General features: G+C 52.0%; 1 protein-coding gene across 1 annotated transcript in view; it reads right to left on the reverse strand.

Moving 5' to 3' along the window:
• The window catches only part of SEMA4B (semaphorin 4B), a 567,312-nt gene that overhangs the window by 212,559 nt on the left and 342,060 nt on the right, over positions 1-12,693 (reverse strand). Inside the window, exon 2 of the mRNA XM_069625216.1 lies at positions 10,140-10,557. Within this exon, the coding sequence (XP_069481317.1) occupies positions 10,140-10,248 (109 nt within the window). The 5' untranslated portion in view covers positions 10,249-10,557. The remainder of the gene's footprint in view (positions 1-10,139; positions 10,558-12,693) is intronic.

Here is a 12,693-nt window from a genome sequence, read left to right on the forward strand (position 1 = left end):
GGAGTAACGCGGACCCCGAGTGGATGGAGTAATGCGGACCCCGAGAGGATGGAGTAATGAGGCCCCGAGAGGATGGAGTAATGAGGCCCCGAGAGGATGGAGTAATGCGGCCCCGAGAGGATGGAGTAATGTGGACCCCGAGAGGATGGACTAATGAGGCCCCGAGTGGATGGACTAATGAGGTCCCGAGTGGATGGACTAATGAGGCCCCGAGTGGATGGACTAATGAGGCCCCGAGAGGATGGACTAATGAGGGCCCGAGAGGATGGACCAATGAGGCCCCGAGTGGATGGACCAATGAGGCCCCGAGTGGATGGACTAATGAGGCCCCGAGTGGATGGACTAATGAGGCCCCGAGTGGATGGACTAATGAGGCCACGAGAGGATGGACTAATGAAGCACAGAGAAGATGGAGTAATGAGGCCCGAGAGGATGGAGTAATGAGGCTCAAGCCTCGGTATCTAATAATCACCGCTCATGGATGATCTCTATCAGCAAGAAGGGCCTCTGGTCGTGGGGTATGGTGGGGAGCTTTCCAGAGGTCTGTCTGGGAACTTGAGCTCAACCCAGCACTTTGGAGAGCTTCATGGACAGCGCCTAGAGTGAGGGGATACTTCTCAGGCCTGGTAACCATGAAGACCCCCCAAAAGAGCCGCTTTCCTCCTCCACATCTCCTACTAAACACCCTTTCCACTCACCCGTGACTCGAAGCAGTATTCTGCAGCTCTGGGCGCTTTACAAGTCATGAATAAACACAGTATAAATAGTAATATTAATCCTTTGCATAACGCACCCCAAGCAGCACATGGAACACTTTGGTGTAAACACCAAATGTAGAAGACATTTGAAATGATGCCCAGGACAGGAGAAATGGTGGCCCGATGGCTGGAACTCTTGTGGGCACCAAAATGTACCCCTATTAAACCAAATTGGTGCAATCATTGACAAACGTGGCACATGAAAAGGTGAGATTGGCTGGCATGCACCCCACTATTCGAACGCACAACACATGCATTTCTTTGGTCTGTGATTGCCACATCTTTACCAACACAAGGCAATCTACGGGCACCTGTAACTCTAAAACAGCAGCGCACAGACACTGTCCCCAATATGTTCCTTTGGTGCGGGGTCTGCGACTCCCTGCCAGTGGAAAAGGTCTACTGGTCAAATGAAAAAACAAACTGAAACCAAGAAACACCCTGCCACCAGAGCTCAAAGGAAAAGAGGAACTGACACCAAGAAACCTCCTGCCACCAGAGCTCAAAGGAAAATAGGAACTGATGCCAAGAAACATCCTGCCACCAGAGCTCAAAGGAAAATACAAACTGATGCCAAGAAACATCCTGCCACCAGAGCTCAAAGGAAAATACAAACTGATGCCAAGAAACATCCTGCCACCAGAGCTCAAAGGAAAATACGAACTGACACCAAGAAACATCCTGCCACCAGAGCTCAAAGGAAAATACGAACTGACACCAAGAAACATCCTGCCACCAGAGCTCAAAGGAAAAGAGGAACTGACACCAAGAAACATCCTGCCACCAGAGCTCAAAGGAAAATACAAACTGATGCCAAGAAACATCCTGCCACCAGAGCTCAAAGGAAAATACAAACTGATGCCAAGAAACATCCTGCCACCAGAGCTCAAAGGAAAAGAGGAACTGACACCAAGAAACATCCTGCCACCAGAGCTCAAAGGAAAATACAAACTGATGCCAAGAAACATCCTGCCACCAGAGCTCAAAGGAAAATACAAACTGATGCCAAGAAACATCCTGCCACCAGAGCTCAAAGGAAAATAGGAACTGACACCAAGAAACATCCTGCCACCAGAGCTCAAAGGAAAAGAGGAACTGACACCAAGAAACCTCCTGCCACCAGAGCTCAAAGGAAAATACGAACTGACACCAAGAAACATCCTGCCACCAGAGGTCAAAGGAAAATACGAACAGAAACAGAGAAACATCCTGGCACCAGAGCTCAAAGGAAAATACGAACTGACACCAAGAAACATCCTGCCACCAGAGCTCAAAGGAAAATACGAACTGACACCAAGAAACATCCTGCCACCAGAGCTCAAAGGAAAATAAAGGAAAATACAAACTGATGCCAAGAAACATCCTGCCACCAGAGCTCAAAGGAAAATACAAACTGATGCCAAGAAACATCCTGCCACCAGAGCTCAAAGGAAAATACAAACTGATGCCAAGAAACATCCTGCCACCAGAGCTCAAAGGAAAATACGAACTGACACCAAGAAACATCCTGCCACCAGAGCTCAAAGGAAAATAGGAACTGACACCAAGAAACATCCTGCCACCAGAGCTCAAAGGAAAATATAGGAAAATACAAACTGATGCCAAGAAACATCCTGCCACCAGAGCTCAAAGGAAAATACAAACTGATGCCAAGAAACATCCTGCCACCAGAGCTCAAGGGAAAATACGAACAGACACCGAGAAACATCCTGCCACCAGAGCTCAAAGGAAAATAGGAACTGACACCAAGAAACACCCTGCCACCAGAGCTCAAAGGAAAAGAGGAACTGACACCAAGAAACATCCTGCCACCAGAGCTCAAAGGAAAAGAGGAACTGACACCAAGAAACATCCTGCCACCAGAGCTCAAAGGAAAAGAGGAACTGACACCAAGAAACCTCCTGCCACCAGAGCTCAAAGGAAAAGAGGAACTGACACCAAGAAACATCCTGCCACCAGAGCTCAAAGGAAAATACGAACTGACACCAAGAAACATCCTGCCACCAGAGCTCAAAGGAAAATACGAACTGACATCAAGAAACCTCCTGCCACCAGAGCTCAAAGGAAAATAGGAACTGACACCAAGAAACATCCTGCCACCAGAGCTCAAAGGAAAATAAAGGAAAATACAAACTGATGCCAAGAAACATCCTGCCACCAGAGCTCAAAGGAAAATACAAACTGATGCCAAGAAACATCCTGCCACCAGAGCTCAAGGGAAAATACGAACAGACACCGAGAAACATCCTGCCACCAGAGCTCAAATGAAAATACGAACAGACACCAAGGAACATCCTGGCACCAGAGCTCAAAGGAAAATACGAACTGACACCAAGAAACATCCCGCCACCAAGAAACATCCTGCCACCAGAGCTCAAAGGAAAATACGAACAGAAACAGAGGAACATCCTGGCACCAGAGCTCAAAGGAAAATACGAACTGACACCAAGAAACATCCTGCCACCAGAGCTCAAAGGAAAATAGGAACTGACACCAAGAAACATCCTGCCACCAGAGCTCAAAGGAAAATAAAGGAAAATACAAACTGATGCCAAGTAACATCCTGCCACCAGAGCTCAAAGGAAAATACAAACTGATGCCAAGAAACATCATGCCACCAGAGCTCAAGGGAAAATACGAACAGACACCGAGAAACATCCTGCCACCAGAGCTCAAATGAAAATACGAACAGACACCAAGGAACATCCTGGCACCAGAGCTCAAAGGAAAATACGAACTGACACCAAGAAACATCCCGCCACCAGAGCTCAAAATGAAAATACAAACTAACACCAAGAAACATCCTGCCACCAAGAAACATCCTGCCACCAGAGCTCAAAGGAAAATACGAACAGAAACAGAGGAACATCCTGGCACCAGAGCTCAAAGGAAAATACGAACTGACACCAAGAAACATCCTGCCACCAGAGCTCAAAGGAAAATACGAACTGACACCAAGAAACATCCTGCCACCAGAGCTCCGGTCACCACAGTCTTGCGCTTTCTCTGTATTGTGCGACTACCTACACGTTTGGTACTGCACTTAGACAAGTCATGAAGTGTGACAAAAGGAAGAAAAAAACCCCCACCAAACTACCCTGTGTGATGCTGGGCAAGTGGGGGCGCCTTTGGACGCCAATAACAAGTTTCAAGGTGTGACTCGATCCCGCTGTCATGATGCCCACAGCAGTTCTACAGGTGTTCTAAACCCACCGAGCAGCAGCTGGACCCAGTACAAACCATTCCCAACTGAAATTCATATCAGCCTAGGAGATAGGGTGAGAAATGTTGAGTCATCACCTTGAATGCTTCCATGAAAACCAGAAATGCCTGTGGGTGCCTCATGGCGCATGCTCACTGTCCACCCCACATCCTTGATGCATGCCCCCTTTTGCAGCCACTGACTGTGCTCCGAATTCTGCCACCATGTTTGCAAATATATGGAACATTGTATAGCGCCACATGCTTCCATGGCTGCTTCAGAGCGCATGCAGTGTGTCACGGTGCTCCGCAGTGTGTGAACGATGACTTCTGGGGTGAAACGCCTTCTATGCATGAATATGCAAGAATGCCCGGCTCTCTCGCTGCCCAATAAAAACATAATTAACGTCCATCCTTTGGTGGGTGCTCGGTGTGCCTGGTGGCTAACGAGCCACCTAACCGGAAGTGAGGCGGCAAATTAGAATGCACTGGTCTCCACCTGTGCCCGCACCCCACCCCCTCGCCTATTCCTTTTTGGACCATGAAGCAATTACTTGTGGATGTGAAATGGGAGCAACTGTATTCCTGTGAACATTGTCCATTCCACTCGGGAGGCCCTAGTCCAGGCCTGGTTTTAACTTCCATTTTGGGATTTGTAGTCCTGGATCTATAATGGTGAAATTCGTCACTACAAGTTCCAGAATGCAAAGTAAAAACCAGGACTAGAATTGATTTAATTTTATTTTTCTGTTTTTTTTTATTTTTTTTATAAGGAAGCAACGTGCATACAGGACACTTGAAAGCACTGGACCATTGAAATGAGGGTCATTCTGGGGAAAACGGCGGGAGAACGAGCTAATTTGCATTCAATGACCTTAGACATAAAGAAAGGACAAGAGCAAATAGAGGTTATATAAAAGCTCAGGGAGAGGCTGAACCCCATTCTTTATGGCGCTTACTGCTTATCTTGACTGCTTTTATGTTGCTTTAAATTGCCCCACGTTGAATATGCCCCCCCCTGGCCCTCCTTGAAAGAAAATTAACCGAAGGAAAGACATGAGAGTAAATATAAGTTCCTGGCTCCTTTAAAAAAAAACAAAAAAAAAAACTGTAAGGATACACGGATTCATAAAAAAAGAAACACTGTAAGGATACACGAAACACTAAGGATACACGGATTCATAAATCGGATTCAAAACAAATAAACACTGTAAGGATACACGAAACACTGTAAGGATACACGGATTCAGAATTTACAGTTTTCTGCTGACTTAAAAAAACTTAAGGCCTCAGTATTAAGACACTTGTATGAAGGATGAGGCATGGTGTTCGTCTATTCAGGCAGCTATGTTAGGCAAATTAGAAAAAAATCAAGACTGAAGTTGCTCAGAAAGGAAAGGCATCTCATAAAACGCAGTCAGTAGGTGTGGAAGCCGGGACTTTAAAAGGCAATTCATCATTGCACGAATATAAGTTTTCGCCCATATCGGCTTGAGAACTGGTGAGCATCACTGACCGTCTTAAATCTATTCGCTGCAAGGGCGATCCATGTTCAGCTTTGATTATCCAATCTTGTTCATCCTTATTGATTGAATCTATCGTGAAGTTTTTGAAGGCATACTTCTCTGAAAATTGAGTTCCAGGAGAAATAAAAGAGGCATGGATAACTCTGATTCTAATGAAAAAAAAGAGGGTTATGTCCCAGAACGTCTTTAAATTATCGTCCAATCACCAATGCTCCCTTCCTCTTCAAGATATTAGACTGCGTGGCCTATATCCAAATTGCCGCCCACCTAAACAAATTTCCTATCCTCAGCAAATTTCAGTCTGGTTTCCGACAAGGCCACGGGACGAGACAGCATTATTGGAGCTGAAATCTAGGCTCCTTGATGGTATGGACAAGTGTTAGGCTTCTCTTCTCGTGTTATTGGATCTGTCCGCAGCCTTCGCCCTGGGGGACCACTCTATATTGGTCTCCAGGTTGAGGGAGACTGCATATTTTTCGGTCGAAGCGGCATCCTAGATCTGGTCATTTTTAGCAATAGAGTGTTGAGAATATTCTGGAGAGGCGGAGGCCCCGTCTGTTACCCTGGAATGTGGCGCCCCCCAGGGGGCATGGGTCTCCCCTCCCTTTATAATATTTTCACGGTCCCCTTCTTTGACCTCCTAGAACAGAATGATGTGGCCTTTACGAATTATGCAGATAACACACAAAGTGGCCCCCTTGACCGGTGCTCATGAAGAAGCTGAAATCAATATGAATAGAGTGTAACATCTCATCCAAAGCTGGACGGTGCGAAAGGCCTTGGCCACGAACACAGACAAGACCGAGCTTATGGTGTTTGGCACCCCAATATGCTAAAAAGAACTAGGTGTCTCAGAGTAATTTTGCAACAAAAAAGAAAGTCAAGACGCTAGGCCTTATCCTGGCCCAGCATCTAGAGATGAGGCACAGGTCAGCAGCCTTGTTTCTTCTTCTGCCTTTTATATTAAATTGCTGGCCCATCTTCGTCCATATGTCTCCCAAACCAATGCTGAAACTATCACCAGGGCCATAGTAGGGTCTGAAATCGACTACTGCTGTAGTCTTTTGACTGGTATCCAAAAGACGAAAGGTAACCGCCTACAGGTAATTCAGAACAGTGCGGTTAGAGTGGTTACAGGCCTTGGCTGGAGAGACCATGGCCTGTTTTATGCAGGTGTTTTAAAATGGTACAATCCCATAGGAAAACGTTCTGTGGTGGGAGGATAGCTCAGGGGGGAGCGTGCTCGCCTTGGAAGCAAGACGACACTGAGCAACACAGGTTCAAACCTATCATACATCAAATCTGTGAATCACGGCCATGCGTCTGACGCCAGAAGGAGCTTACTCTGGCTCCTGTGGAAACCAGAAGTCTCTACCGTCTACCTCTGGCCTGGGAACTGTGTCGCCTTACCCGCGGGAACTTCACACGAGAAAGCGAGTGTAAGATGCCTCCAATTGACTAATGTAACACTATCAAAGCCATGAAAGGGGCTTCTGTTAATGCGGCCTGAGGGCCTGGAATGGTTCTAGTTGTTAATATCCCTGCAAAAATATTGCCATACAAAAATATCACCATGTCTGTTTCTCTGCCCCCCCCCGCCCCCCCCGCCCACCCTCCCCTGGCCTGCGGGGGCTGCTACTGCAGCAGGAGCTTCGGGAGACGTTCTCCACCCGCGTGTTTACGAGCACCTGGGGGGTCCACACACGGCGTTCCTATCGTAATCCAGCTGTTTGCATCTGCTCCCCCCCCCCACCGGAGGTCACCTCGTGCAGGGGCCCGATCCGCAGCACACGAGGCCAGTCAACACGTTGGTGTCTAGTACTTTGAGGAAGGAGGAGCAAGGAAAGTGTGTGCCCCCCCTCCCGCAGGACGGGGCCGGCCAGTCTCCCCAGCCCGCCAATTATTTATGCAAGACTGGGCCGCCTTCCCGGGGGCCGTGTGCAAAGAGCAGGCCCTGGGCTCCAGTCCCGGCTGGGAGTGCATGTACAAGGCAACAAGAGGCCGAGCGGCCGGGGCGAGAAGGCCGCGAGGGGGCAGAGGAGAGGGGGCAGGGGAGAGGGACCAGGGCAGGGCCACATCGCCGCCCGGCTCTGACACTCTCGGGTCTTGGGCACACAATGCGAGGGGTGCCTGCGTGCTAGCACTTTCACGTTGGCTGCCAAGGAAACCACAGCACAGGAATGTGGTTTGTCCAAGATCACACACATTGATAAAAGTAAAGACAGGAATACACCTGGCCTCTCTTGGCACTACCGTTCCTAGCTTTCTGGTCCCTTACTACACAGGGCACAGGCTGGTTCACCCCTGGCAGGGGGCAGAATACCCCAAGCCTCCCGCAAAGCCTCGGCGCCATAAGACCCCTCCCGTGGCGATGGGTGCAGTAGAAGTATTCCATGCCACCTCCCCATCCAAGGTGCAGCACCAGGCCTCATCATGGCACATGCACCCTGGCCCCTGCATGCCTTCTTCATCAACGAGTGCTCTGACTTATGTGAATATAACGCCCACGTGCGTGGGGAGGAGGGGGGCGGCGGTTGGGGTGTCTAGGACTTGCCAGCTCCCCCACATCCTGTACAAAAGTCGCATCCACGTGCCCACTGGTCCGGAGACAACTCTTCCTGGCTACTGAAATCAGGTGGAAGCCCCCCTCCATAGCAGAAAGCAGAAAGCCACCCTCACCAGGCACACGCCGCGAGACTACAGCTCCCATAATGCACGACAAAGAAGGGGGTTCAGCAGCACCAGACATGTCATTGTGTAGACTACTCCCTACTGATGAGGTCCAATCAGACCGACAAACATGTCTGGAGTGGCTCTTGGTACTCTTGTTCAGAGGAGAATTGCCTGGTGGTATTTCGGTGCTGGACTGCCCCAGGGCAGGACAAAGACTGATATGTTTGGGATATTTCTTCTCTGTGAAAGATAGTGAGCTAAAGACTCTGGGTAAGTCCCTCGTAAACAGGACTAATGTCTGGCAGAGGGACTCCCAGGACCCCCATTGGTAATTTGCATATTTAAGTAACTTTGGGTCTCACCCTAAGTTACTAGGGGAATCCAGACGTGGACCCCTTGCTCACTATTCTTAGAGGGGCACAGCTCCACCCTACTGATGAGGTCCCACCAGACCGAAACATGTGTCTGGGGTTGCTGTTGGTACTCTTGTTCAGAGGAGAATTGCCTCGCATTTCGGTGCTGGACTGCCCCAGGGCAGGACAAAGACTGATATGTTTGGGATATTTCTTCTCTGTGAAAAGATAGTGAGCTAAAGACTCTGGGTAAGTCTCTAGCAACCAGGACTAATGTCTGGCAGAGGGACTCCCAGGACCACCCCCCTTGTCAATTTGTGTAGATATGGACAGCACACTCCATTGCTTCTATTCCGCCCCCCCCCCCGCGACCCCACCACCCCTCAGATGTCCTGGGAGTGCCTCTCGCCTTGTGTCCGTTCTTGGCGCTTTTGCAGACGCGCAAACCTCAATCGCGGAGAGACATTCACACCCGGATTCGTGGGATTATTTGCGTGTAAAACGGGGATTTGCGCGCCATTCTGTGCGCAATTCCCTGCTTGACGAACGGGGATTTGCGGGCAGAATGGCGCGCAAACGATGCTGTGGGGTGTTGGGGTGGGGGATAAAATCAGCCAGGTAGACAGTAGAGGCGCCCCAGAAGAGCGGCAGATGCCGAGGGAACCCCATCGGGACCCACGTTCTGGACTCCACTCCCCCCCTCCCGAGGGCACCCCCCACACTCATGGGGGCCGCACCCAAGACCATGGGCTCTGGAGAGCAGGCTCAGCATAGACAGGATAAGACACTCTGAAACGGCTGCGTTTCCACATCCATGTAACATGCCATGACAGGCGCCCTGCCAGCACATGCGTCCATTAGCAATTGGGGGTGGTGCGACCCCATTACAGAACATGGGTTTGCAATCCTGACCCACAAGCTTCGTGTGCTGCTATTAGCCAGTCATAAGGCTCTGCAACGTGACCTCGTATCTATGAAACACGTGCGCGCCCTGACTGGCCTCTGGGCGCTAGACGCAGCGGGGCTGTCGCAGCACAGAGTTAACAAGACAAGTTTGCAAGTCCCAGTGAAGTCCGATACGAAACTCACATCTGCATAATAGGTGAGGGGGGAGTGGAGTGGGGGGGGGGGTAATACAATCCATTGCCAGTCGCCCTCTGGCGCAACAGAATGATTTACAGCTCCTTGGCAACAGACGCATGAACACATTGAGCTATCTTACGCACTGTATACATAACACAGCATAAACCCCCTCCCCCCAACACATTGAGCTATCTTATGCGCTGCATAAATAACACAGCATTGACCCCCTCCCCCGAACACATTGAGCTATCTTATGCGCTGCATAAATAACACAGCATAGACCCCCTCCCCCCAACACATTGAGCTATCTTATGCGCTGCATAAATAACACAGCATTGACCCCCTCCCCCGAACACATTGAGCTATCTTATGCGCTGCATAAATAACACAGCATAGACCCCCTCCCCCCAACACATTGAGCTATCTTACACACTGTATACAAACCACAGCATTGACCCCCTCCCCCGAACACATTGAGCTATCTTGTGCACAGTTGTATAAGGCAGTACCCCCGTGCCCCCTCCCCCGGAGGCAGCCTCTCTTACCGTACTTGAAGCTGAGCCTGGGCACCAGCCCCTCTGTGCCCGCTGCCAGCCCTGCTGCCAGGCACAGCGTGTGCAGCGCCGGGATCAGCCAGCCAAGGGTCGGCGCCATGCCCGGCCGAGCCGCGTCGCCTTCGCTCCGGGAGAGATCCGCCCGCCTTTCAGCCGAGGGCCCTCCGCCTTTCAGCCGCGATTCCTCGACGCCCGCCTTTCACCGGAGGGTCTCGCCTTGTAAATCCAGGGGTCTTGCGCGAGTCCGGGATCCGGGGTGACCGCTGCTCCGCCGAGTGCTGCTGCTTCTGCTGCTGCTTCTGCTGCCGCCGCCGATGCTGAAAGCTGAGCTTGCAAAACTTTCCGAGGCCCCTCCCCCTCCGCCTCAGCCTCACGAGCGCTGCCAAGCCCCGCGGGCAGCACTCAGCACCTGCAGAGGAGAAGAGACACTTTAAAAAACTCAGCCACCTGATTGGGCAACAGGGGGAAGGTGAGGCTCGGCGAGGGCGCGAGCTGCGGGTGAAATCAGGAGCCAAACCCCTGACAGGGCTCAGTGCCACACACAGACCAGGGCTCCCCTCCCCCCGCCCCCCAGGAGGCGGGCATCAGTTCTCATATTACACAAGTAGGCGGGGGTGCGGGGGGGGCACGTGTTTACCTTTCCACGGAAGCTTCCTCGTGCAAAGCACCTGGAGGACACAATGCCAGCCTCGGTGCCCAGAGGGACCAGATAAAAGGCGGGGCATCGTTCACCAGAGAGGGGAGCCCGCCTCCCCCCGAGAGCCACCCCTTTCTCCCTGCGCAGGTGTGCGACGAGAACCCCCCATTGCTGCCGTCAGAGCCACGCCCCGGCCGTGGAGGCGGCCCGGGTCACGGTGCAGCGACCCCTCGACTCCACTGGAGGCCATGCGCCATGCCATGGGCTAGCCAATGGGGGGGGGGGGGGAAGCGGGGGGCGATGGGGCCGAGTGGACGGGGGCAGCAGGGGCAACTGGCTCAGCACTGCCTGATCAACGGGGACAGGAGTGTCTTTTTGCCCCCGGTGTGTTCCGTTTTCATTGCAGTGCCACGAAACTAGTCAGAAGAGCTACAAATACCAGACATGCTGGATGCAGCAGGCCGCAGTGTTAGCAGACATGCTGGGGGCAGGAGGCTAAAGTGTTAGCAGGCATGCTGGGCGCAGCAGTCTGGAGTGTTAGCAGGCATGCTGGGTGCAGCAGTCTGGAGTGTTAGCAGGCATGCTGGGTGCAGCAGTCTGGAGTGTTAGCAGGCATGCTGGGGGCAGGAGGCTAAAGTGTTAGCAGGCATGCTGGGCGCAGCAGTCTGGAGTGTTAGCAGGCATGCTGGGTGCAGCAGTCTGGAGTGTTAGCAGGCATGCTGGGGGCAGGAGGCCGCAGTGTTAGCAGACATGCTGGGGGCAGGAGGCTAAAGTGTTAGCAGGCATGCTGGGCGCAGCAGTCTGGAGTGTTAGCAGGCATGCTGGGTGCAGCAGTCTGGAGTGTTAGCAGGCATGCTGGGGGCAGGAGGCCGCAGTGTTAGCAGACATGCTGGGGGCAGGAGGCTAAAGTGTTAGCAGACATGCTGGGGGCAGGAGGCTAAAGTGTTAGCAGGCATGCTGGGCGCAGCAGTCTGGAGTGTTAGCAGGCATGCTGGGCGCAGCAGGCTAGAGTGTTAGCAGGCATGCTAGGGGCAGCAGGCTGAAGTGTTAGCAGGCATGCTAGGGGCAGCAGGCTGAAGTGTTAGCAGACATGCTGGGTGCAGCAGTCTGGAGTGTTAGCAGGCATGCTGGGGGCAGGAGGCTAAAGTGTTAGCAGGCATGCTGGGTGCAGCAGGCTGAAGTGTTAGCAGGAATGCTGGGTGCAGCAGGCTGACATTTTAGCAGACATGCTGGATGCAGCAGGCCGGACTGTTAGCAGGCATGCTGGGGGCAGCACGCTGAAGTGTTAGCAGGCATGATGTGTGCAGCAGGCCGGAGTGTTAGCAGACATGCTGGGGGCAGGAGGCTAAAGTGTTAGCAGGCATGCTGGATGCAGCAGGCCGCAGTGTTAGCAGGCATGCTGGGTGCAGCAGTCTGGAGTGTTAGCAGACATGCTGGGGGCAGGAGGCTAAAGTGTTAGCAGGCATGATGTGTGCAGCAGGCCGGAGTGTTAGCAGGCATGATGTGTGCAGCAGGCCGGAGTGTTAGCAGGCATGATGTGTGCAGCAGGCCGGAGTGTTAGCAGACATGCTGGGGGCAGGAGGCTAAAGTGTTAGCAGGCATGCTGGGTGCAGCAGTCTGGAGTGTTAGCAGGCATGCTGGGTGCAGCAGTCTGGAGTGTTAGCAGGCATGCTGGGTGCAGCAGTCTGGAGTGTTAGCAGGCATGATGTGTGCAGCAGGCTAAAGTGTTAGCAGGCATGCTGGGTGCAGCAGTCTGGAGTGTTAGCAGACATGCTGGGGGCAGGAGGCTAAAGTGTTAGCAGGCATGCTGGGTGCAGCAGGCTCGAGTGTTAGCAAGCATGATGTGTGCGGCAGGCTGAAGTGTTAGCAGGCATGCTGGGTGCAGCAGGCTCGAGTGTTAGCAAGCAT

Source organism: Ambystoma mexicanum, chromosome 11 (assembly GCF_040938575.1).
Source record: "Ambystoma mexicanum isolate Mex_15411 chromosome 11, UKY_AmexF1_1, whole genome shotgun sequence".
NCBI lineage: Eukaryota > Metazoa > Chordata > Amphibia > Caudata > Ambystomatidae > Ambystoma > Ambystoma mexicanum.